The 27,550-nt window shown below is 38.7% G+C and overlaps 2 protein-coding genes across 5 annotated transcripts; one reads left to right on the forward strand and one right to left on the reverse strand.

Moving 5' to 3' along the window:
• Positions 1–198: 198 nt before the first annotated feature.
• On the reverse strand, positions 199–15,276 carry trim24 (tripartite motif containing 24). 4 transcript variants are annotated; one of them, XM_028449299.1, is made up of 20 exons: positions 15,191–15,266; positions 14,576–14,899; positions 11,412–11,530; positions 11,155–11,302; positions 10,818–10,950; positions 9,339–9,455; positions 9,065–9,179; positions 8,835–8,981; positions 8,620–8,734; positions 6,354–6,499; positions 6,017–6,262; positions 5,774–5,896; positions 5,553–5,700; positions 5,048–5,105; positions 4,633–4,759; positions 3,427–3,716; positions 3,108–3,219; positions 2,745–2,819; positions 1,686–1,847; positions 199–1,582 (listed from the first exon to the last, which is right to left on the reverse strand). In XM_028449299.1, the coding sequence occupies exons 2-20, from the start codon at positions 14,841–14,843 to the stop codon at positions 1,025–1,027; spliced, it is 3,207 nt and encodes a 1,068-aa protein (XP_028305100.1). In that variant the 5' UTR covers positions 14,844–14,899; positions 15,191–15,266; the 3' UTR covers positions 199–1,024. The 4 variants fall into 4 exon arrangements, with proteins under 4 accessions (XP_028305100.1, XP_028305101.1, XP_028305102.1 ...); XM_028449300.1 differs by having other exon boundaries at positions 10,818–10,947; positions 14,576–15,276; XM_028449301.1 differs by having other exon boundaries at positions 6,360–6,499; positions 14,576–15,276.
• A 1,701-nt stretch (positions 15,277–16,977) lies between these two features.
• LOC114465555 (3-oxo-5-beta-steroid 4-dehydrogenase-like) lies at positions 16,978–26,093 on the forward strand. The gene is made up of 9 exons (XM_028450645.1): positions 16,978–17,184; positions 17,590–17,757; positions 17,878–17,994; positions 18,074–18,151; positions 20,171–20,293; positions 24,462–24,571; positions 24,679–24,844; positions 24,918–25,000; positions 25,112–26,093. Exons 1-9 carry the CDS (start codon positions 17,092–17,094, stop codon positions 25,152–25,154), a joined length of 981 nt encoding a protein of 326 aa, XP_028306446.1. The 5' UTR covers positions 16,978–17,091; the 3' UTR covers positions 25,155–26,093.
• The last annotated feature ends 1,457 nt before the right edge of the window (positions 26,094–27,550 follow it).

Below are 27,550 nucleotides of genomic sequence, written 5' to 3' on the forward strand. Positions count from 1 at the left end.
TTCAATCTAACAGAAATAAGAAACAATATATATAATATAAAAATGACATCCTCTACACATGCTTATCCTACTAAAGACACTCAAATCTGTGCCACGTTCAAACTGAAACAGTGATTTATTAAACTTACATATTTTGAATGTAACAATAGAAATATACACAACACACACAATCATGGTACAAAAACTAAAGTAGCCACGTGGTATTGTAGTCATGTTTATTACAAATATTGAAAATTCCTATTCTATCCTCATTTCTAGTTATCACGGATCCTTTTTATTCATAATCAGCAATAAAGTGATAGATTTCATAATATACCAGTTTAGAACAAATGCAGAGAATGGTTACTTAAAGGAAGTCCGTTTCTGTGTTCATTATTACTAACAATCATCAAGTGGGTCAAATCAGTCTGTTTAACAAATGACAGTGATGATAGTGTAACCGTCTTTATCAAAGGGGGATAACAGTAAAATAAATATAGTGTAAAAAGGTTGGGTTGGATTTATGGGATAAGAGGCCTCAACGTGGCATGAAATACTTGAGAGTGGTTCCTATCTACAGTAGATGGTGTTGTCGGTATGGCTGTACCTATTTTATCAGACACTTCCTTCTGTACAGACGCTACAGAACAAAGCAGTGACACACGTCACAGAATAATAACAGATTGGAACATAATAATACTATGTCAAAACTCAATGTTCAAATTAACAAATAAAAATACATTATATTGTGATAAATTGCATGCATTACTAATCTAAGTCTTTTACAGGTGCTAAATGCAGCACTTGTGCTTTCAGTTCACGCACACACATTATTTACAAGACAAGATAATTTAAACATAATAAACAAAAACTAATGTGTTTTTATGTCTGACAGAAAATTTGTTCTTTATGTTCCAAGTGCCTCAATCTGCCACCAACGTTTAGTAAAACATTGCAGTTTGATCACTTGATTGCATAAACAGTCTGTCCCCACTGGGGACACATTGGTGGAAGACTGGAGTCCTTTAGCTGATCTGTCAAGTCTTCATCGCTCTGTCTCTTTGGCTGAGTCAGCAGGAGCTGGTTTATCATCACTTCCAGGAAGATCTGCAGGTACTTGATGAGCAAGCTTAGGATTCTCATCTTTTGGGGATTTAGAAGCTTCATCCTCTTTTGTGCCACATGTAGGATCTGAACTAATGTCCTCCTGCATTGCCTCTGTAGACTCCTTTTCCTTCTCTGCAGGAGCAACATCTTCCTCCTTGACTGAGGCCACATCATCTGCCTGTTTTTCCTCTGATGTGATCACCTCCTCACTGCTTAGTTTTTCTGTCTCTAACTGAGCAGGAACTTCCTCTAGTAAAGCTGAGGCCACTCCTTCCTGTGGGCTTCCTTTTTCCTCACAAGTGTGCATATTTTCATCCTCAGCTGGAGCAATTAATCCCTCAACTATCTCCTCGTCTTCATCGATCTCATCCTCTAAAGGAGGGATCATGTGTTCTTCTCTTCCTCCAGGAAACACCTTGTCTGTGTAGGTGAGCTTCAGCTGTTCCTCAAAATAATCCTCCAGGTACAAACCAGAACTCCCAATCTCTGAGGTTGCCTGAAATAATCAGAATGTTTTTATATTCAGAACTCGTCTCAGAACAATATTCATTACAAACACAAAAAAGACTAAAGATAGAAGTTACATAAAGTATATCTACCTTGTAGTACTTTGCACAGTTGAAAAATATGAGCCTGACATCTTCTACGAATCTCTCTGGAGAGACGTAAAAATCCCCGTTTTCTGCCTTTGACTCCAGTCTCTTCTTCACGATCGACAAATCCATCGGAGTCTTTATCAGCTCTTTATACCTTTTCGTCTCCTACAGGACAAAAGAAGCACAAGTGAAAACACGCAACATGGAGATCAATCTAACTCTACAGATTTATCAAAGAGCATTATAAGTCACTTCCATAATAGATAGCAAATACTTTATAACGTGCTTATATCACTACCAAAGTATTCCTAGATAACTTTACAATATCACATTCACACACCAATGGCACAAAGCTGCCGTGCAAGGCGCTAGTCAACCATTGACAGCAAATTAGGGTTCACCACCTTGCCCAAGGACTCTTCAATACATAGAAAGGTACTGTATATCCTTAGGATCAAACCCCTGACCTTTCAATCAGAAAAAGACACCTCTACTACCTGATCGCCCATAAAACCCAATAAAGATCTTGCTAATTAAGCACAAATATCAAACAATATTAAGGAAGTAATAATTTATCTTTTAAGATCAGAGCATCGATTTATATTCCAATAATCCAACTACATCGATCTGTACTCGGTAAGTTGGCCTTCCGAATGACACATCGATCTAACCTTGTTTTAAAAGGTAATCGATCAACTGTTTAGATACAAGGAAATAACGGCAGGTTTTATATGGATGTGTTTTCTTAAAGGGCTTTTAATGACAAAAACGTTAGTTTATGTTTATGTCTAGGAATCTAGAAAAGCTCACCTGCACTGTCCAGTACCCAGGTATTTATTTCAGTCACTAGTTGAATTTTCATTAAAGCTATTGCAATAATTTCAAGCCACTGAATCCTTTCGGATCGAATCTTTCTAAACTGACCAATAATAACATCCTTGAGTTGTAGAGGGAACAACAAATCGTTAAAACTCATCTTTACACCCTTAAACAATATGCTTTATGTAAAACGACTGCAGATTGTGGATTTTCGGCACCAATACACAGATAGTTTCTTTTTACCGATGGCGAAGCGGCCTGCTGGAAGTCGGCGCTGAAGTCATTGCAGTATAGACGCAGCAGCAGCCTCTCACATTTCTACATGACAGAAAAACAGAGTAATCACTAATCACAAAACATCAGCTAATTTAAAATGAAACGTGTTTTTAAATGAAGCTTAAGGAATGTGATTTAACTGCAGATTTCGTCTTAAAATTCTACTGTGTATTTACATTCCATTCAGGTAGAAAGTGCAGGAACTTGTTAAACTTGGCCAAAAGGGGAATTACTAAAAGTGGTCACTGTATGTTTGTTGATTTGTAGGTGTGGAGGCACCATGGAAGCACAGAGAAGTGAAGCGTTTTAAGTGTGAGTTTCTACTGATACCCTTCGATCAACAGGTGAGAAATTCTCAGAGTCTGGAGCGTCTTTGTTGAAGCTGTCGTACTCCATCTCAGGGGAGTCGATGTTCCGGCAGAACGAACAGAACCACTCACCACTGTGAAGAGAAGGGATCAAGACATGCTGATTACTGTTGACTTAGCTTTGAACAATGCTGTAGATGTATCCAACTGGCGTAAACTGCCTTAGCCTAGAAACAGCTCTTCATAGAGGCCATTTTTATACTCTAATTAGCAGAGTAAAAATAGTCAAAAACCTATAATGTCAAGCTTTAATGATCCCAGTGACGCAGTTTATATCTAACCTGGGCGACTCTTTGAGAGCAGGGATGTGACAGGCCAGGTGAAAGACTTTGGGGCACTTGTCACAGCAGAGCAGCTCTCCTCCGTTCTGACAGACAGCGCACCAGTCCTCGTTGGGGTCCTCTGGCTCTGCAGGTTTATTGGGCTCTGGCTGCTGTGGAGTGGGTGCATGATCTTCTTTGGACACAGGACCAGGATTGTGGCTTGTTGGGGGCCCTTTCTGTTGCTGTCGGGGCTTGGACTGGGCACCGGTGCTGCTATCTGGCAAATTAGAGCCAACAGTGGACTGGACCTGCGGACCATTGGGGTATAATATCAACTAAAACTTACTGAAATAAATGTACCCAGAATTCTGATTGGTTATTTGTCATATTACATTTTGTTGCAAGTCAGAGTATAAAATATAAATCAGTTCATGGTTCTCCTCAATTTCCGCTAACAAACACTGTTCTGGACAAACAACACTGGATATCCCAGCTAAAGTTGTTATTGTGTTTTACATATCAAGAAGTCCTTGTACATTGTTATCACATCACACTTGATGACTTATATTTATGAGCCCCATGTCCATAATGTGGCACGTGAGCAACTGATAATCTAACATTCTTCAGGAGTCTTTAGGAGGTAAATCTGACAACAGACTCCTCTGGCGTACACACTGATACTACTGTTAGAACAGACATGTAGTTGAGCTAAACATATAATCAGTTTAAACCAGTGTTACATTACAATGGAATGGGTAGAGGAAGGAAAATATACACAATAGCGCTAACTACACAATTCATTATAATAATGGCTTGGATTTATATAGCGCTTTTTTTAAGGAGACTCAAAGCACATACAGAAACCATTATTCATTCACACCAGTCACTCACATCAGTCATACCAGTGGTGGTAAGCTACAATGTAGCCACAGTGACAAAAGCTGCCATTTTGTGCCTAAGGCCCATCTAAACACCACCAACATTTATACCCATTCATACAAGGCAATGTAGGTAAAGTGCCTTGCCCAAAGACACGACAATGACTTGGATAGAGCAGGATTCGAACCCCCAACCCTTCGGTTACTGGACGACCCACTCTACCACTGATCCAGGGTCGCCCCAATAGATGGAAACAGATGTCTCATAAATTAGGGAACAATTGCAACACCATTCCAAGGCCTTCTTCTGGGTTTAGGCTGAAATTGATTTGAAAAATTCACTTACAAATCGAACTTCATCCTCATCTTCAGGTTCATCCTTGATGACAATAATAGGGCCTGGAGATAACCTTCGGCGGCGCTTGGATGTGGGGGCGGATGGTGGATCTGAACTTGGCTTCCGATAAGTGGGTCTAACCACAGATTGGAGTTTGAAAACAGAAAGACATATCAGCTTTATTGTATGAGATCAAAATGTCTAAAGGAAATATTCCTCTGGGTCACATGATGACATTGCATTTTAGTGTTTTCATTGCAAAACACCGATAGTGACAAAGATAGTCAAACAGTTCTGCCCTTTAATTACATTCCACTAAAATTTTCGGAGGACATTCAGTTTCATCAGCAAACATTTTGTGAACTTGTGAATTTACAACATTGGAAAATCAGACCAACATTATGACAAATTCAAGGTGTCCTACCCTGAGCTGTTGTCTGTAGAAGAAAGTTTAACCATCGGAGGGTTCTGTCTTCCTGGAACTAGAGAAAAGTGGGAGAGAGAACCAAAATAACATTTAAAGACAAAAAAATCAGAGAAGGTTCTCCTTTTGTATGGATTTTCACAGAGCAGAGATGTAGTGCCTCCAATTTTCCATGAATGTGGAGAACAAATGAAAGAAAATGAAATTTTCCACCTCAGACACTGAAAAAGCAATCTGACTCTTGTTTCTCCTATTTCTAGCTCCAATGGCAGTAATTAAAAAGTTTCATAAATAATGTTTAGGACCATATCACACATTTTTATGGTATTTTTTTCTGTAAAACGAGTGAGTGAGGGTCAAAAGTATTCACCCATTTCAGTGAGTTGTCTGAAGCACATATAATGTAAAATGAATAACAGCAATTTAAACTATTAACCTTATTTTGGGAAGTTCAATAACCAGTTATTTTTTAAATACTTTTTCAATCTCAGGGAAAGACGATTACCTGTCATCTGATTGAGTGAGATCATTTTATCTGCTGAAGTGGAGGCTAAACTTGTGGTGAAACTGGGTTTGGGGATGGAGACTGTGATGGATGGGATAGATCGGCTGGGTTCGCTCCTCTTAAGGAAAGAAGACTCTGCGAATGCTCTCTGGGGGGCAGGGGAAGAAAAAGCAGATCAATAAAAGAGGTTCATTTTTAATTTATTCTTCTTTCTGACCTACCTGTTGTAGTGAAGTCTGTGCAGCAGCTGCTGTGGTCAGCGGCTGAGGAAAGCAGGCTGCACCATGTGGTACTTCATGGGGTTTCATGGGGAAGCTGGAACTGTTGATCATCTCTCTCAGAGACTACATGGAAAAGAAAAAGAATCGACTCACACTTTCTGCTCCTTGACTTTAAATTCAATGCATTTTTTAATGGTGGCTGAATAGGTCTGTCTGTAATACCTGTAGGTCTGCCTTACTTACAAGATTTGGTGGGAAGTTGGGGTTGTGAAGCATGGACGATGTGGGACTTCTCGTGTTTAGGTGGGAGGCCGCAAACCTCCGCCCTGGCTGAGTCATATTGGGGGGTCCTTGAGTGGGGGGTGAGACTCCGTGGATAGGTCTAGTTGGGGGTGGAGGGCCTGCAGGTCCAGGGAGTCTGACATTTTGGTACCAGGGCCAGTGGTTGGGAGGGGGTGGCCTGTGAGGGGGTTGGGTAATCTTTTCAACCTTTGACAGACAGGAGGGAGGTGATTATTAGTCAGGAAACCACAGCACAGCAGCTTCACACCGTGTAATTCCAGCTTTGAAGGACCTGTACCTCTACCTGCATCTGGAGCTGTGCCAATGTGGTCTGTCGCTGCTGGGCTGACAGAGAGAGAGCTCCAGAGGGGGCTTCTCCCCTAGGGCCTGTCTGGTGATTGGGGATAGGGGGCCGCCCGGGGCCTCTCTCAACAACAAGTGAACCTGCAAGAAATTCAACATGAGAGCAATAACTCAAAATGAAAAAAAAGGACAAAACTTCATCCAGGCTCAGAATTCCTACCATTCAAAGCAAAGTCAAAATGACAATTGTGGCCTTTTATGAAATTAGTGGATAATTAGCACCACCAACTGTTTATAATGACATGTTTGACTAAGCTTGATTTGAAAAAGACATTTATTTTGCCCTGCTACAGACACAAAAAAACATTATTGTATAGTAACATATATTCTATATGGTAATTTTACTTACTTAAATTGTTTAATGTTACGTATATACCAGAAGTGATATAATGAAAAAGGAAAAGACACGTGTATTTAGTGACAGAAAATGTCTTCTTTTCAACTTAACCATGTAGCCCCCTCTATCTGTAGGGGTCTATTACTGCAGTTTTTATTTATTTATTTATTTATTTGATGGCTCAAACTGCCAACACTGACTGAAACAATGCTCTATCACAAAGGTATGTTTGTCATAAAAACCAATAGAAAACAATTTTATGGCATAGCTTTCTAAATTACATATATTAGAGAATATTAAACAATTGTGTGAATCAATTTTGTAAACAAAAAACAAATATGTCGGTTTAGTCCTTCTTGGCAGAAAATACAAAGCTCAATTTATAGTCATAACAAAATCTGAATTAACATTTTAGCAGTTGAAGCCTAACTTTAGACTCATATTAAAAATAAAAATTAGTCAACATTCCTTATCTAGCCAATGCCACTTAAATGTCCAATATTATACAAATTTCACTTTGTAATAGTTTTCTAACATTACTATGTAGTGCTGTAGCCTCATTATGAGGCTCCAAAAGTGAAAATGTATGATTCCTCCATCACCTGCTCAGCATTTTGTGAAAGACAGGCGAGTTTGACCCGTTTGTGACATCATAAGCAGAAAAACTCCTCCTACTGATCCTCCGTCTGCCCCTGCAGGGAGGTGAGCTCGCCCCTCACTAACAACTTTACAGGTAAACAGACATAGCAAAGGCAGGACATCGGCATGCAAATTGCGGTGTTGTCGGCTGCATCGAGCCATGCTAAACTGTATTTTTCCTCCCCCCATCTGAGCCTCTCAGGACCCAGTGGCTGGATTTGATCTTTGCTGGTTGTGTACCAAATAGAGTTTAGATTCATTTTCCTGCTCAGCTGTCGGGTCGGGCTTCATTTTTAACTTTTTTTTTTTTTTTTTTTTTAATCTATGTTCTGGTTATGTCCCACTTGTGTGTATTCAGTGGGTAACTGATGCTGAGATTTCCCATGGCCGAGAAGGCATCATGGTTACGTGCCGCTTTCTCTGCCAATGTGTGTCTTTGATTACATGTGTTCTGAGTGTTGATTGGCTGGGAGGCTGGTGAAAGGACGGGTGTAAGCGGGGAAAAGAGGGAACAATTCTGTTTCCACGGTAGTGGGAGTGTATGACGGTTCTTTGTGTGTTTGTTTGTTCATTTTTGGCGTTACTACAACCTCCATTAAAATCCTGTAAAACTGCGATAACGGCTCAAGTCAAGTCATTACTATACCTTTTGGGCTGCGGTGAGTGTGTGCGCGCCCCCCCTCTCCCCGAGATACTATTCTACTGGCTGCAATACGTTCAATAAAATAATAATTTACGTCGGGTTTGCTTCGGGCTCGGGCTTACAATTTAAGCTGGCTTAGCTCATGATTCCAGATAAAACACTTTATGACTCAAGCACAAACGTGGAAGATTAAGTTCATATTTTTACTGCATAAGCCTAACTAGCATGATAAGCTGCTAGCTGTTCAAATGTCAGTGTAATGTTAACATGGAAGCTAACACTGCTCAGTTACTGCTGCTAACCTTGTGTCCATAAACGCACAACAGCAAATGATATCAGGAGATATCAGGCCAGATACAGCTCATGTACATACCCGGAACTACACTTCCTGTAACAGCCTGTTCTGAGGGGAGCTCATGAATGCAACTTTTTAAACCGCTGACATTTCAGGACGATGGATGCTTTTAGGGAAATGCACATCAAATACTGTTTTGCTGGGCTTCTGATAGTGATGTCAAATGGTATGAAAAGCAGTACACTATAGGACCTTTAAACAATCTGTGATAGGAATGTCAGTCTTACCAAGGTCCACGTTGCTGGCCCAGAAGCCAGAGCGGCACTGGAAGCGAACAGAGGTCTGAGGGACGATGGAGGGGTTACAGCTTGCTCTCATCAGGTAATGGATCTGATAAAGAATCTATTTGACAAAAATGTATTATTAAAAAAAAGGAATAAAACATTTCCTTTTTTATAACTCTGAAATGTGTAGCCTAACATAGCGCCATAGGTTTACACACTAGTCTCTTGCAGTACAGGAGAGCTGTCCCACTCTGGCTGGCTGTGGCCCATTTGGTGAAGCTGATGACATGGTCCAGTTGTCTGCTCAGAGAGTTCACATCATCCTGCTGCTTCTTTAAACCCAACTCATGGTCTTTAGTCAAAGCCTGGGAGAAAGGATGTGCATAGAAAATCAGAACACAAAGTGTGACACTTACACAGAGTGACTATGACTCTCGATTAAACAGACCTCGAGCTGGTTGACCAAAATTTTGCCCTTCCTGTTGATCTCCATAATCAAGTTACAAATGGACCTTTTGATCTCATTGGTCACAGACTTCCGATTTTCATCCACTTGCTGCAGACTGAGAACCAAAAATGTAAACTCAAAAATGCCTTTTAATAATATTTTAATTTGCACAAGACATTTTGAGAACATTGCATTGTACATCAATAAAATTAATATTTGAAATATCTAAAAAAAATAATAACACATCAATTTAGGTCTAGTTGTGAAGTTTTACCCAGAATTGATACAACAGGACATGTCCTCAATAGTCTTTCTTTTCTCTTGTAGCTGCTGTGTCATCTTCTCCAGATACTGCCTGTGGTTTCTGTACGCATCCTCCAAAAACTGGTAGCTAGACAGAGAAAAATGTTTCAAATGAATGTTTTAAATGTAACAGCTAACAATATTTAAAAAAAAAAACACACACACAAAAATGGCTCTTTTAAAAGCATCTAACTGATTCAGTCTTCACCAGTCCTTTACCTGGTAGCACTGCTGTAGGTTGCTGCATTCCATGATGTGAATAATTACAAAACTTACAGATGTATTAAGAGCCTTGTGAAACTTAAACCCTTCATACTGACAGTGAGATTTAAAAAAGAAATAAAAAAAAATCTGTACTGACACAAAAAAAGGAACCACTCATGAATGAACTACCTCCCACTGTAAGCAAGAAGATTTTATTTACTTTATTTATTGGTCTTTGATCCTGTCCTGGCACCAACTGGCTGGAAATATGATCATTTTCTGAATCTTCAAACAAAGCGCAACTTATTTCAAAGTCAATAATATTCTACAAAATCAATGATGGCCATCAATGATGGTCAAGGTTCTCTGACCATTCAGGGAAAATTATCTGGTCAACACCATTTAATACAAGATAATAAGAGCTACACTCTCAATAATAGCCTCAAAATTCAGAACTCGCTCTGATAGAAAGATGAATAGTTAAATAGAGGCAACATTCATCCATCATCTATCTTGTCATGGTCGAGTCATGGGGGCAGCATCCTAAGCAGGGAAGCCCAGACTGCCCTCTACCCAGTCTAATTTGTTCAGCTCTTCCCGGGGGATTCCGAGAAGTTCCAAGGTCAGCCAAGAGACTTAGGCTCTCCCATGTGTTCTGTGTCAAAAAGCCTGGTTCCGGAGCCCTTGCTATGTGTTGAGGTGAAGCCAACTACTCACGCACCAGCTGAGGCTATGTCCCCACCACAGAAATGACATTCCATGTCTCTAGAGTGAGCATCTAAAGACCAGGATCAAATCGCTAAGCCTTCCACTGGTCTGCTGCCCAATCCACACTGCATTCCTGAGGGTGGTGAGCTTTTAGAAGCGCGGGCACACACGATCCTTTCAGGCTGTACCCAGACCTAACTTTTGAGCCCAGGATTGGGGTTTGGTAGTGCCATTCTGGCCTATGTACACTTCCTTTGCGATTCAATCTTCACAAGTGGCAGCATAATTACATAAACTGGGTGGGCGCTCCAATTCTGACACTGGAATTCACCTTTAACCTTATTATTCACCAACAATAGACATTAGAGATCAGAGTACAGAACTTGAAGCAGTAAAAAAAAAGAAAAAAGATGACTTGATTTGCAGTTGCATTTCCTATTGGTACATAATGCTCTCAAATTCAACATCATCAACAAGTAGACGCCTTTAAATATTTCTATATTCTGATTGCAGGGTTAAGGACTTGAAACCAACATACTTGTGATCCTTGTGCTTCAGCAGTTGACAGTCTCGACAGGTGAGCCGGTCACACGTCTCACAGAACAGCTTCAGTGGCTCCTGCTTGTGGATGTCGCAGAAAACAGGTTTCTGTGTAGATAAGCCTACTGCTTCTGGCACACAGACAGGATAATTTAGGCAGCACAGTTAGTTCCCCATGGCTTTTTAAAACACAAACTGATCACCATTAACATTTTGTGTACAAGGTTACAGCTGATAGATAGCAACTCACGTTGCCCAAAAGAGGCTAAGCGGTGGCTGAGGTGTTAAAGGTGTGGACTGCTTCCCTTTTAACTCATATTTAGAAAAATGTATACCTGGTGACATCTCCTCCTTCTGACGGATGGTGTGATCCCTGGTAAATTTGACTCTCTGGTGCGCCTCAATACAGGTAACGCAAAGGAACTCCACACATTCCATACAGTAACCCGTAGCTTCTGTGTTGTCTTCACAGCACATGCACACCTAACCAAGATCAATCAAAATAACAGCATATTTAATACCAACAGGTGATGATGACATTAACTCAAGCTACAGAACACTACAAACAGTTGAGGATACTAGCGTGACTAACCTGGGTGCTTTTTTCCACGGTGCTGCTGGGCATCTCAGCAGAGTCTTTGACAAAGAAGTTGTCCAAAATATCGATCTCGCAGCAGTCTTGTCTGCACACTGGACATCGAATTGTTCCCACTGAAGCAAGAGAGCAAAGTTAGCAAAGATAGAAGGCTTTAATTCCAGGGATTTGCATTTTCACAAATTTCCTTAAATTGATTAAAAAATGGTCATAAAATCAAGGACATCTAAAGTAAAGATCCTGCGGGGACAGATATATGTCAGTTCTTGCTTTGATGATGTTGGCACCTTCCATACATTATATCATTTAAACGTGGAAGTGCGATCTAGGGCAAATTAATTCCCAACCTATAATTTGTTACCCACTTGAGATTAAACTTGTCTGTATTTGGCACCTGAACTACAATACGTTTAACACCTCTGGTCTAAAAAATACTGCTGAAATTACTTAAGGTTGTAAGTTACAATACATTTGAATTTTTTTTAAGACGCTGTTGCACCGATTTGCACTAAAACTATAATTTGGGAGATAATGGCCCCTACACATAAAAGTGTATATGCACGCAGAGGTGAGTACTAGCATTACTGTAATTGAGTTGCTTTTATGGGTACTTTGAGTATATTTCTAAATCAGTAATTTTACTTGGGAATTCAAAGAACTGATTCATTGGTGGCATTTTATGTAAAAAAGAATTGTACATTTTCAAAAACCTTCTTATTAAACTTTATACATGAAATGTTTACTGGATGCAAGAGAACCGTGGCAATATTTATTACCAAAAATAAACATGGGAAGTGAAAGTAACTACGGTAGTAACTTTTACTTTGAGTCCTATTTAATGGAGCTACTTTCACTTGAGTACAATTTGAAATTTATTTCGGCAGTCTTCAGAAAAAACAAAAAACAGAACAATTATCTAACTAATCTGCCAAAAGGGTGTAGGTTGAAACAAAAGCTTATACACACCTACCCCATCACAAAAAACAAAACAAGGTTCTCTATAGTATAAAAATAAATATTTTATAATAATTAGGAAACTAATGTTACTAGTTTTTACAAAACACATTGAATATATATTCTACACAAAGTTTTATATCTGTACAAACTGTTCTGTTGCATTTTATCCATACCCCTAAAACCAGGGATGGCCAACTGTTATCACAGCGGGGCCACAAAAATGTTAATGCCAGTATTAAGATTAACGACCAATCTGAACATTAACACAGGAAAAAACAAAGGGTTTTGTCTGTTTTTTTGACATTTTGTTGTGTATTTATCTGTCAATTTTTGCTTTCATGAGTCATATGTGTTTTTGTATTATTATTATTTTTTGAGTGTTATGTTTGCATTTTCTTTATAAGGCTTTTACATGCGCGACCTGGGGGGGGGGGGGTCATAGGTCGAGAGTAAGGGTGGGAAAAAAATCTATTTTACGATATATCGCAATTTTTTGGGTACCGATTTTAATAATCGATTCTGCTTCCCAGTATCGATTTTTTTTTCTTGTATTTTTCACACTTTCGTGGGCAACCACTGGGTGGAGGTAATGCACTAACATGTGAGTGCAAACACGAGGAAGACTTGCAGCACGAAGAAGAGTTGCAGCAGCTGGGACTTCCCTTTAGCAACCATAACCAACAACCGTGATTAAACATGCACCGGTATGATATAAATAGATTCCATGAAGAACAGATTTAAACATGACCAAAGCTGTATTAAACTCTGCTCCGGACAAGTAGCTTATTGTGTAACACAACAAACATTACTGCTCATCTTCTACGTCACCATCCAGACATAAAGCTAAAGCAAGCAAGACAAGACACCTGACAGCAGACCAACGAACCCTGGATGGAATACTGAATAAACGTATCCATGTAATGAAGCCAGTCAAGCTGGCTATTTGCGTTATGTCAGATGAGGCGGAAGGATGGTGGCTGCTGCGTTGCAGAGCAAATCAGCTGTGTGCTGCGGTGTGCACGTCAGCTGCAGCTTGTGAAATGAAACTCTGACAGACCTCAGAATGATGTCCACGCTGGTCAACTATTTTAACACTGTGTCCAATGTTAAGTCACAGTTTGATATTTTAACTGTGTCTCAGACAGAAAAATAAGGCCAATCCTCACACTGCAGTACTTTGGGACTTCTCTTTTGGAGCAGCCTATGTTGACCAGCTCCTGTTCCTACACTAAAACCTAGACACTCCAAATCATTTGATGAACATTAAAAGTTTCAGTTGACTAACTTCAAAAAGTTATGTACAGTTATGTAAAGTTATGTCGGAGGGTGGCCGGTTCAAGTCCCAATGCGGACCAAAATACGGAAGTTGTTCTGGTAGCTGGAAAGGTGCCAGGGCACTTCTCGAGCACTGTCGAGGTGCCCTTGAGCAAGGCACCAAACCCAACACTGCTCTGGTGCGCTCCCTTCATTGTAAAAGCAGCCCCACTCTGGCATCTCTCCATTAATGCATGTCCACAGGTCCTGTTTTTGCATGTGTGTGATTCAGGCCTGTGTGTGTGAGACGCATGTCCCTAAAAATAACAGTGTGCAATGTAATTTCCCTTCAGGGATGAATAAATAATTCAAATTCAAATTTGTTTTTCTGTACATGTTGTTTACCTCCTTTCTGGTGGAGGTTTTATTTTATTTATTTCAGTATAAATAATAAATCACTGAATAAATAATGATAAATCACTGAACGACTGAATGTGATGTGATGTGCATTGCTTTTTGGAACTGTGACATGTTTCTAGAAGTTTGGGATTCAACCGTGTGAGTTTAGGTGGTTGTTTTGTATGTCTAATGTCCTCATTTGTGTATTTTGAGTCTTTTTTGCTGTTTTTATTATTGTCGTTGCCATTCTGTGCATTTTGGCGTTGTTTCGTGTGTTTTTGGAGTAATTTTGTGTAATATGATGGGCTTCAAATTACTTCCTATTTCTTAAATTACAATTTTTGGTGGATTGGTTTTAGGATTAGACCGAGGGCCACCAGTTGCCCATGTCTGCCTAAAACCAGACGTTCTCCATTTTTCTCACAAGTATTTCAAACAAGTAATAGTACTTCTGCTTGAGTAGGACATATCAGTACTCTACACCTCTGTGTATATGTAACCCAGTAGACTTTCATCAGTGGTAGGTGATATGGATGATTAGATAGACTCACTTTGCTTGCTGAGGTCAGTCTGAGGCTTGAAGTCACGCCTGGGGTCGGGCCCTCTGAAGGGGGCGGGCAGACACCTCTTGCAGAAGGAGTGCAGACAGGGCAGTAACTTGGGCTCTCTGTTGTGGAAGCTCAGTTTGCAGATGGGACATGTGTCCATGAGCCCGAAGCTGCCAGGCTGCTTCATCCTGTCCTCCCCTGCAGGTAAACTTTCAGCTTCATTTTCTACGATGATAACAATGTCGTCGGTAGATTCCGCACTTTCCTCCATTGTTTGTCAACAGCTGTTCTCAATTAGCTCCAGTTAGCCTATCGATGAAACCGGTGCTGAGACCGTAAACAGGATACGGAGTTTAAAACTTGCCACTTTATAGACAAAAATAGGCTAAATGTGGTGGTAGACAGGATTAATCAGTCTGTTAAGCCTTCATGTTAGTTAAATGAAATGTACAAGTTAATTTAAGTACACGCGTTCCTAACTGGGAAGCTACATTAGCAAAATATGCTAATTGCAATACATAGCCAGCGTAAAGATTATAAACAAAGTATTTCACGAAATGTAACGATTCTTATTATGAAAAGCAAAGGACAGCATCGTAATGTAACGTTTATGTTCACCCGACTCTTCCCACGGTGTTTTTAAAGGATCATTCGAGCACAGGTTACAGATACAGCTGTGCTGTCTTCTCACAACACGTACCATATGAACTACCCACAAGCCAGTGCGGTATCTTAAAGGAACAGCGATCGGGGCCGGTGTTTCGGATCAACTAGTGACCTGCTTAACTGATGATCGCATTTTGACTACGTCACTGATTGCTGACGCAAAAAGACAAGATATTTACCCAAATATCCTACAAGATTGACTTTTTTTTTTTTTAATTAATAATTATGAGACGACTTTCTACTACAAATATACTAGATTTTGCTAATTCAGAAATGAGGATCTAGAAAAAAAAACATGGAGAAAAAAATTACAATAAATCATTTTATTAATCCCTAAAAAATGTCTAATTGAATATATAATGATGACAATGCATTGGATTGTAAATAGCACTTTATCATAGATACTCAAAGCGCTTTACAGAGTTAAGGCATTATTCTTTCACTCCACACTTAGTGGTGGTAAGCTACTATTGTAGCTACAGCTGCCCTGGAGCTGCCATAGTGCGCCATCGGCCCCTCCGACCACCACCAACACTCACTCACACACTACATTCATACTAGACTGAGGGTGAAGTGCCTTGCCCAAGAACAAAATGACATATACCACTGGGGTAGGGCTGGGCAAAAAAATCGATTAATCAAATTTGTAGATAAAACGATTTTTATTTTGCAAATTCAAGTTTTATTTATTTATTTTTTTTATTTTTTGTTTTTTCCCACCACAGTTTTTTCGGACTTTTTCGCATTCTGATGTGAGCCAGTCCCCTCTTTGTTTACATGTGTTTACCCTTTGAGTAGGCTATATGTGTGCTACAGGCATGTTTCATGTTTTATTCGCACTATGCTGAGATGCTAAGGAAAGAGTTTATTTTTTAATTGTAATGGTATATGTTATAGAATATGTACTGTAGTTATCTGATTTCTTAATCAGAAAATTTAAGCTACTGTGAAGTTGCTGTTGCACTTTTGCTTAAACCTGGGTTAAAGCTTGAAGTTGTTGAATGACAGAGCCTCATTTACTTTTTATTTTGGGATTGTTCTATGCATTTTAACTCTTGAGGACAATCACAGCACTAAAGTTCCACTTTTGACAATACGTATATCTTATGTCTGCAGTCATTTTTAAGTGAATTTAAAAAAAAAAATCAAAAATCGAAACTCAAATTTTTCTTTTAAAAAATTTGGAGATTTTTTTTTAAGCAAAATTGACTGTCCCCCACTGTGGCACCTGGGATTCTCAGTGGTCTCTTATTCAATTATTAACCAGGCCCAGAACTGCTTAGCTTCCGAGATCTAACAAGATTGGGCAATGACAGGCTGGTATGATCACATTATCCTGAGGCAAACATTTTGGGTTAACTTGATACTGCAGGTGTCGATTTCCACCTGTCATCAGGCACTAGACAGGGGTACACCCAGGATAGGGAAGTTTTCATCATGTTTGTTTTAATTCAACCTCTTGAACTTCTTTTGGAAACGGGCCAAAAAAAGGATTAGTCATAGAGCATTTTTATGCCACATATTTGACATCTTGTGACAGGAAAACCTGTTTAAACTCAAAAGACACACCCATTACTAAAAAGTTGTTTATTTTAACACTAATTTAAAAAAAGAAAGAAAGAGTGACAATTGTGTGTTTGGCTTTGCACTGCATCTTTTGTGGGACAGGGTCACTTTAAGACCAGAGTTGTTGATAATTCATAACTATGTGGCTCTAGTTTTCAAAGGAAACCAAACCCCCTGTGATTGGGAGGAGTCCTGACTGTGGTCAAAGATCAGTAGAGTGAGTGTAGAGAGCTGTCAAAGTGCTCCGTCTGTGGTTTTCAGCCTTTTCTACACCAGATTTTCAGAATATGGAACTGACAGCAGAGAAGCACTCAGTCCCCTTGAGTGATGGGAACAGCATACCTCTGATGGGACTGGGAACTTATGGGAACCCCCGAACCGTAAGAGACTCGTTGAGCTGATCATTAATGTGTTGTAGAAGGTAAATGGTTTACTCATCTGAATAGCTGAAGGTTATGCATCATGCATGGTACACCATGTGCACAGATCTCGTAAAGTGCGTTTGCCGTGCCTGGTGATCTGTTTTCCAGATGGCCATTGTTCTTGATCAGAAGCTACAAACACCGGAGTTTGAAATGTTCAAAGTTGGCTGGGAGGCAAAGTTTTTTTGCAGGTGCTGTTTAAATGAAAATGTATTTTGCAGTTCACTTGTGGTATATGAAGAAAACTTAAGCCTGGAAAAGACTTAATATACTTGGCTGACCAGTTTTACCATTTGCATGGATTGTGTTTTGTTGACTCCTGATTAAAGTGTTTTATGAACTTTACTCTATACATATTGGCAGACCCCTAAAGGGACTTCGTACAATGCAGTGAAGGTGGCCATTGAGACGGGGTACCGGCACATCGATGGGGCTTTGGTTTATTACAACGAACACGAGGTGGGACAAGCAATCAGGGATAAGATTGCTGATGGAACTTTGAAGAGAGAGGATATCTTCTACTGTGGGAAGGTTGGCTGTAGTACTACGCTTGTTTCACCATGTGCCCATTAACCTTTGAACTGTTTGACAGGGCACACCGAGATAGCTCCAGAGATAAACACTGCACTAATGTTTGTGCTTTTCTTGCAGTTATGGAACACGTTTCATCCTCCAGAGTTGGTCAGACCTGCTTTGGAGAAAACCTTGCAGGCGTTGCAGCTGGATTATGTAGACCTCTATATTGTGGAGATGCCCACAGCCTTTAAGGTACTTAAATACTTAAATATCACAATCTAAATGTGTCATTTACAATATGCTAACATCTACTTTGTGTTGTTTTCTGCAGCCTGGAGATACATTTTACCCCCAAGATAAGAATGGAAAGTATTTTTATCATGAAACGGATCTTTGTGCTACTTGGGAGGTAAGTGTGGCAGGCATTATGTTTTATTTGATCCTCTTATTTAGGAAAAAAAAATAGTGTGGTCATCAGATGAGTGGAAGAAGCAAATGCAGACTCCAAGATGACTCAGTGTTGGACAGTTGGTCATAGTGTTACATACAATTGCTGAGAAAATTACAAAGATTCACAATTCACTCATTCACAACAGTTATTTTACTCAGATTTCAGCATTTCGTTTTGCAGAGGTGAAAGTAAAAGATTACAAGTACTCACATTACTGTAATTGAGTTGCTTTGTTGGTTACTTGTAGGTTTTTTTAGTATATTTCTAAATCAGTATTTTTTTAAAATGATCAGCGGGCATTGTGAAACTACAAAAAATGAAATCACCAGACAACAATCTGACATATTTGCATTTAAAGCTGCAGTATGTAAGTTTTTTTTTTTTTGGCGTCATTTAGTCAAAAATCCATAATTATCTTTGAGCATATTGTAATCCAAAGTGTTCTGAGTGGACAGTGAATATATTCTCCTTCTCTTGGCTCTATAAATGAGCTTTAGAAATATAGGAGCGTGATGCTGGATTTCAGCCAATCAGAGATCTTTCTACCAATAGAGCGATCCCATGAGCTGTTTTAAGCAACACTATTGATTAGGGATGTAACGATTAGACGTAAGGCAGTTAAAAATCGATTTATAGGTATCACGGTTGATATCGATTATCTGAAAATTGAATCGCAGTACTTTTTTTAAACAGCAGAGGGCGCTATCCAGAAGTGTTGACGTCGGGCGGAATCTGCTGCTACTTTCTTTCTGGTCGCCTTCTACTCTTAAACATGTTTATAAATGATTCCTTACCCCTTTAGCACCGAAAGAATATCTGTAATATTACGTGAATATCTGTAAAAGTCACGTTTTTCTATTAGCTCTGTCTGCTAGTATAGCATCTCTTCTTCACTTTTTTTTTTTTAAAGTCCAATTGTTAAGGCACAAAATACATTTTCAGTTGCAATTTTAAAAAGAAAAAGAACTATTAAGTAGTTTTGCATTGTTTACTATAGAACCAGAATTTAAATTAATAGGATTCGTCTTCATTTGTATTATTCCTTTATTTATTTCATTCAAGATTTATTTTCAGTTAAATTGCATTGTTTTGAATAGTTTATCAAGGGATTCTTTTGACAATGAAAAATAAAAGGAAAATAGTACAGTATTTTCTATTTTTTTTCCCAAAAAAAATAAAGGAATATTTTTCAATCATCATTTGTCTACAGTCCCATTTTGTAAAATAAATTGTGAGCGAATCGTATCGTGAACCCGGTATCGTGAATTGAATTGTATTGGGAGTTGAGTGAATCGTTACATCCCTACTATTGATTGCTCGAGTTGCTTGTCAGAAGTCAATGCGCATTCTCTATCCGAGAGTAGGGACAGTCTCATGGCATCTCTAACACAGCTTTTGGCACAGCGTTACACAGCATACCAAGAGGAAAAGGAAGATCGAGGTGGAGAAGCAACAGAATAAAGGCTCAAACGTCTTCAGGAGGAACAGACTCTGCAGAGGTTCCTCTGACTCATTATGTGGGGCGGACTGCGCGCGATCATCTTTCAGTCCGTGCGCAATCTGTTCCACATACCGAGTCAGAGAGAGAGAGATAACAGATGGGATAAATAGCTTGAGAAACATTATCTAAGGTGGACAGAACAGACGCAAAACAATTTTGCAGTGTGGAGTGTGTCTGCTCTGATCAGCTTAGTACGGCTGCTTGTGTGAGCGATACGTGCTTTCATGTCTCTAAAACATCAGAAAACTCTCCAAAAACACAAGATAAAGTCCTAACATTTGTTACTAGTTTCTATGGAGAAAACAGTCACAAAGAGTTCCACAGTTGTGCTCGTTCGCGCAAGCGTTCACAAGAAGACCAGTAAGTTTCGTTCAGAAGGGGAGGAGGGAGCGTAGAGCGTCTCACGACTCTACATACTGCAGCTTTAAAGCTCCACACGTTGCCTCACTGCTGTGATTTTCCTCCATCTTGTACAGGCTATGGAAGCCTGTAAGGATGCTGGGCTGGTCAAGTCACTCGGAGTGTCCAACTTCAACAAGAGGCAGCTGGAGCTGATCCTGAACAAGCCTGGGCTGAAACACAGACCAGTGTCAAACCAGGTGCACACATACAGTACATACTGTACATATATCTATATGAAGCTTATCCCAGTTTTATTAGACTGCATGGCAGTTTATCAAAGCGCTGACATCAAAGACACTGACAGCCACACCGATTTAAGCTCTGAGCAAACCCACTCAGTATTATTCACACGATAGTCAAGGTCTCTACTTTCGGTGTATAGGTGCAACTTTGTGATAAGAAAGAATAAATTCAAATAAGAAATATGGTTTGTTTCGTTAAACAGATAGCGTAACTCTCTTCATTTCTACATCAGTGGTTCCCAAACTGATTTGTGGATTTTATTAGTATTACAATGTATACATACATACAGTACATGAACACATTTCACATCTATATTTGTTGCTGTACATCTTGCGTTGTAAAGCAGTCATAACAAGATTGATCCATTTTAAATACAACAAGACCTCAATACTCCTCTTTTTCTTTTGTTTTTTCCTTTTTTGTTTTTCAAAAACAGGGATGTATAAAACCAAAATAAGAAGTAAAAACAATAATGACAATAAAAATAGAATAACATTTTTAAAAATGATGGCGTTCTACACTTTTCTAGGGAGGCATTCTGATAGTTTTAAGGTGTTGCCCTTCCGACATAACAGGCTGGCTCACTGTTTTCTATATCTAATGACAGGGACAGTCAGTCGTTTTCCCATTATTTTTCATTATGTCCATAAAGGAGACCCATTTTGTCCTCATCCTTGTAAATTTATCCATTTGTAAATTAAAGGGGACATATCATGCAAAATCCACTTTTTTAGCCCTTAAATGCATTTTGTTGTATATTTAGAGTGCTTAGAAGTACAGAAAACATCAAATTAGTCTCTTCAGGTGCTCCGTAGATATCTTTATATTCTGTTTTGCTCATATTTTTCAATCTGTTTCAATTTTTCTATTCTCTATTACGTTTTTTGAACTATTACGTCACAGTATTTGCAGCGGAACTGCCAAATTAGTACATCAACTCCAGGTCCAACACTTCGAGCAATCCGCCATTTTTATTTCTCGCTTTTATTTTGTAGTCCAAGCTCAAGGATGCCGAAGTTACGAGAGGATAAGTCAAAATGTTCGGTTGTTGGATGTAGTAACCCACACGCTTCATTACAACGTCTCCCAGCATCAGAACCTTTTCAAAGTGCCTGGTTGAGTTTTATTTTTCATGGAAATGTACCCACATCTGTGGGTAAGGTAATTTTTGTGTGCGCGAAGCACTTCAAGGATGACTGCTTCAGCAACCTCCACCAGTATAAAGAAGGATTTGCCGAAAGGCTTTGTCTGATTGAGGGTTCAATTCCTTCTATCTTTGGAGACGACGAACAGAGCACTTCGGTAAGCTGTAAATAACGCTAAAAAATGATAAGACGTTCCTGTCATTGTTTTGCTAGCATTATCAGTTGCACCGTCTTCATATGTTAGCGCTGTGTGCTCGTTTTAGATCCTTGATGATATGGCCTACATGGTTTAATTTAAGTCTAAAGTTTTCATTAGTCATTTCATTTTTACGTTTTTGTCTCCGAAAAGACTGTATTAAAATGCATTTCGTGACGTTAGCTTGGCGCTAGCGTTAGCTCGGCGCTTGTGTTAGCTCACTTGTTAGGGTTCGGCAGGTTCATCATCTTCATTTTCATCTCGCTCCGCTGGGTCCGACTCTGGCTGGAACATGTAAGGCTGGATGGACAAGTCTTCTGTTGTTGACATTTTGTAAATAACCTCTGAATAAAAAGTTTATGCGCCGCTACATAGCTGTATCTCTTCTATCAAACTACAAAAATGGCCGAGCAGGGTGGAGTTGAACCGAGTGTCACCTGAAGAGGGGGCGTGGTATGGAGTGTCTCATTTACATTTAAAGAGACAGCACCAAAACGAGTTGCTCTCAGAAGCACATCAGAAAAGGGGTAGAAAAGGGGCCTGTGGAGCGATAATAATGAGGAATTCAGACCCAAACAGTGCAGTTCCGCTTTATATAGACCACAACTGTATGATTTATATCTAAAAAGGAAGGATTTAAAACCATGATATGTCCCCTTTAAGTGAATAAGTATCCATTTAATTATTTTTTTCCCACTGTCTCCATTCGTTTATTGTGGGACGATCAGGGTTTGTCCATTTTCTCGTGACATTTTTCTTTGCTGCCTTTACCATTATTCTATAAGTAATTGTTTAGTAAGACTTTCTGTAATGCAGTCATCTCTTCCCAAGAAAAAAGTTTTGAAGTGATTGGGAAACTTTGTGTTAAATATTGTGTAAATATTAAATAACACCAGCATTTCTTCAGCCCAAACATTCCCAGAACATGTGGTAATGGTTTGCATCTTGACTCACTGAACAACTCCAGCATTTAATAGTTTTCCCTGTATGGTGTGTTTCTAACTTGGTTGTGATCTAATAAAAAAAAAGGAATCTCATCAAACATTTCCATGCAAACTCCCGCCACATATGTGAGTTGTTGCTTTTCCACATTGATTCACAATAAGTCTGCCATTGTTCTTTCGTTATTTCACAATCTCCTTCTTTTTCCCATTTAGCCTTAGCTTACTCAGTTGTGTTTTTCATTGAAAACCTTTGTACAGTCTAGAAACAATACCTTTATTTCAGTATAAGCTCTTAGCACCCCTTTGAATATTTAGTTTTACATTTTTTTAAAGTAATTACAGAACTGTAGATACATGTAAATGTCTTGTTGTTCCAGAGAAAACTCTTTTTTTAAGACTCTGAAAGTTATTTAATTGTCCTTTAGTTGTTATTGAATAGAATGTTTTGATCCCTAAAACATACTTAGAAAGTACTTTTTCTTCTAAAATACGAGATTTCACATTTGTTTTTCTTGAGTTTTGAAGAATAATAATCAAAATTTTTACCTTTTTCATAAAAGGTTGCTTTTTTTCAAATACCCATTTTGTCAAAATAATGTTGCAATGGAGACCCCTGATAATTTTACATCATTTAAAGGGCCAGAAAAAGTTAGGGAACTACTGCTGCTTTCTTTCTAAAATAAGAATCCTGGATAAAGGCTATACTTTAACTCATGATTACTGCCATAACTTTATAAAATGAGTTCTACTTATTTTACTCGTGTATAATCATTGATCTTGAAACTATCTTTGGGATTTGCCATTTGCTGTATAAGAGACAGCAAAAACATGATGAAAATACTGTAAATCTGTATATAGGCTAAGGGTGTTTCGGTCCTATATCAATATCGGATATTCATATTATTATATTATATTATATTATTGGCCAGATTATTTTAGTCTGCATCTAAAATCTCTGATATAAATATTGTTTTAATTTAATTTATTGAGGTTATTTTTTAGGGTCTTTTTTTTAATTAATTTTATTAATTTGTAGAATATTCTTGTGTTTCAGAGTAAAGTTTCTCTAACCCATTGGTTAATAATAAATAGTTCCGTTTTTCTACCGTTGTTAACTCTTGTTCTCTAAGTAATATCACTTAATCAAACTTTTTTTCCAAAATTCTACACAACAAAGTTAGTCACGAATGTATGAATGATATGTGCATCATCATCATATTGAATGGATATTTGTATCAACCAATATTTACGGATGCAATATATCGTCATCGTATCAGAAGTGAAAACACTAATATAGGCACTGAGCCAGCTGGCATAGGCTTCAGTGTTGAATTAAAAACAAACTATTATTGATTGACGTCTTTCGACATCGAACATGTAAAATGATAAAAGAAGTTAAAGGACAACAGTTTAGAAAATGAAAAATGATGAATTACAACAGCAGAAATAGAACATTGATATGATCCACCAACACTTAAACTTCTCAACTTACATGTGCGAAAAGGAGAAAAACTAACAATGCAATTAATTACCTGTATATTATCAAACAATCTGCATATTCACAAATAGTCCATAGCTAATCACCAAAACCAGTGATCAGATTCATTCCTGTACCTTGTGAAAATCATTTTTTTTGTGTGTTTCAACATTGTTTTAGCTCCATACTCATTCTGTTCCATAATTTTACTCCACAAATTGACATACAAAAACTTTTCAAAGTAGTTCAGACACCTAAAATATTTAAATTGAACTTCCCTCCTTAATATTATAATAATAATTAAATGTATATTTGTACACTTCCCAGTCTAGCTTTGATCATGAACACTTTTCCACACAGGTGGAATGCCATCCGTACTTCACCCAGCCGAAGCTGCTTCACTACTGTCGCCAGCAAGACATCGTCATTGTTGGGTACAGCCCATTAGGAACATCCAGAGATCCTTCCTGGTATAAATTCCTGCACTTTTTGTGGACTATGAAGAAAACAGTATGTTTTCTCCTATCTGAGACTATATTGGATTTATAAAGACCGCAGAAATGTGTTTTACCAACAGGGTAAACCTAAAATGCCCCCCACTGCTGGAGGATGAGCTCCTGGTGTCGATTGCCAAGAAGTATAACAAGACCACAGCTCAGGTGTGCTTGAGGTTCAATGTGCAGAGAGGAGTGGTGGTCATCCCAAAGAGCTTCACTCCCATTCGTATAAAGGAGAACTTTGAGGTTTGCACTTGTTTCAGTGATAATATGATATCATGTGACTTGCATAGCTTGTAAAAAGATCATGTTCATGCAGATATTTGACTTCTCTCTGACTGAGGCTGAAATGAAGGCAATCGAAGGCTTGAATAAGGACATTCGCTTTGTGGAGCTTCTCATGTGAGTACAGTTCCTGTGTCTGACTCCTGAGTTTTTCTTCTTTTTTTTTTTTCATAAAAAGGTTATGTGAAATAAAGATCTCTTTATTTATTTATTTTTGTGATTCAACAGGTGGGCTGATCATCCTGAATATCCGTTTCACGATGAATACTAGACATGGAGATGTTTATGGTCATCTGTGATAAATGTTTTTGTCTTTTGTGGTCGTTTATCAATCAGCAGCAAATATATATTGTGCATTGGGATGTTGTGTTATGCTATTATATAACAAGGCTTATGATTAACTTTACATGAGACTTTTACAATATCACCAGGGTCTCAACTTGCAACCTGTAATCAGGCCTTTACAGCACAACAATAGACAGATCTCACACACACACACACACACACACACACACACACACACACACCCATTATGAATGGATTGAAGTTGTTTTTTCTCACTTCATTTTCAAAGTGTTACCGTACTTTTAAACTTTTGATGTATGTATAACATTCAAAATGTCCTTTAAACGAATGATAAGCAGCATTTAATTATCACATTAATACATTTTTTAAAACTTAAGACTTTTACAGCAAACAAGGGGTATAAACACCGGCAAAAAAACACTTACACCAGTGGTTCCCAAACTTTTGCTGCTGCCCTTCACTTTGAAGAATAAAAGATTTCTCAGGGTCCCCCCCCCCATCACCACAAAATGTCAAAAAATAGGTGACCTTTTTTGAAAAAATAATTAATTTTGACTATTCTTCAAATCTCACAAAAATAACAGAAAATGTGTAATTACATATTTTAGAACAGTAATAAAGGTCTTAATAAAGTGCAACAAAAAAAATATTTTCTATTTTTCATGCTCAAAGGTATTTTAGCACCCCACCCATTGCCCTGCGCCCCCCTCAGTCATGACGTGAGGGCGCACCCCCCAGTTTGGGAACCACTGACTTAGACTATTGGCATAAATAACACGATTCTACAATATTTTGGTGGGAATCTTTGCCAACATACAGTTTCTATATCACTTTTACTTTGTTCAAGAGATTGTAATTTGTATGTTTAAATAAAGTAACTTTGTCAATAAATTATGTATTTGCAGTTGGTTTTTTTTTTTCTCAGACAATATTCATGCTACCTAAGCAGAAATTATGCAGCAGAGGTGGCCACATGACCATTTTTTACAGGTACACACACAAAAATAATAGGTATTAAAGCTGCAATATGTAGAATCGTGAGGCGCTCCACACTCCCCCCCTCCCCTCCTGAAAAACTCAACGGTCTCCTTGGGAACGCTTGCGTGCACTCTTTGCGACTGTTTACACCATAGAGACTCGTAACAAATGTCGGGACTTCATCTTGTGTTATTGGAGAGTTTTCTGATGTTTTAGAGACATGAAAGCACGTATCGCTCACTGCTGTGAGGACAATAAGAGGCTCAGAGCCGCTCCACACACACACGCAGAGCAGACACACTCCACACTACAAATGAAATGTCTCTACTCTCAGATGAAGAACATGCATTGACTTTTGACGAGCAGCTCGAGCAGCCAATAGTAATGCTTAAAACAGCTCACGGGAGCACCTTGTTGGTAGAAAGATCTCTGATTGGCTGGTCCAGCGTCACACTCCTGTATTGCTAAAGCTCATTTACAGAGCCAAGAGAAGGAGAATAGATTCAATGTCCACTCAGAACACTTTGGATTACAATATGCAATACAATAAGATGATTATGGATTTTTGACCAAATAACACCAAAGAAATTTACATATTGCAGCTTGAATGCAAAAATGTGAACAGTAAAACAAAGCAAGGTCACAGTCACTACGTCACGTTCTGGGCAGTAACCCGGATTCACGGACATATTGGAGGCACTCGGAGGTAAACACTGCGATGGATAAATGTCCGAAACCACAGAAAAGCTCCTCAAAATGCATTATAGATGCATAGGCATACAGGGAAGGACTTGGTTCTCAGGAAAGGGCACAATTTTTAGAAAAGATATAGATTATTGGTGGTGCAGATCCATACGAGTGGGCTCCATTGTCTTGGATCAATGACGACCCAGAGAGTCTTCCATCTATTGCGTATCCTTATATCGTCAACTACCTGGTTTTAACCCTAATCATCCTTTTGTTAAAGGTCAGACCTTTTGCCTGGAATACAATGAGAAATACAGCATATTTTAGCTCTATACAATTTGTTGCTACTGTTGCAGGCTATTAAATGTGATTGTATTAAGTCAATAATGCAAAATGCAGTGGCTCGATATGAACTATATTTTATTATCATCACAATAGAAAATTAGTTAAGAACCACTGCTATCAACAATTCACTTACCTGAAAAGAAACATGCTGAACAAATGTGGATGTTGTCCAGATTTGTGCCTCCTGGTTTAGCTTAGCTAGCCACAAGCGCCACCTTTCCTCTGATAGCTTTTGACATTGTTTTTCCTGATTTGTTATAACTTTTGGCAGTCTATAAAACTACAAATGTTTTTCACGGTCTCAGCGATTGGTACAGCCAAAAACATGGCAATAATTCACCATTTGTTTTC

This window comes from Gouania willdenowi, chromosome 6 (assembly GCF_900634775.1).
Source record: "Gouania willdenowi chromosome 6, fGouWil2.1, whole genome shotgun sequence".
In the NCBI taxonomy this organism is placed as follows: Eukaryota; Metazoa; Chordata; class Actinopteri; order Blenniiformes; family Gobiesocidae; genus Gouania; species Gouania willdenowi.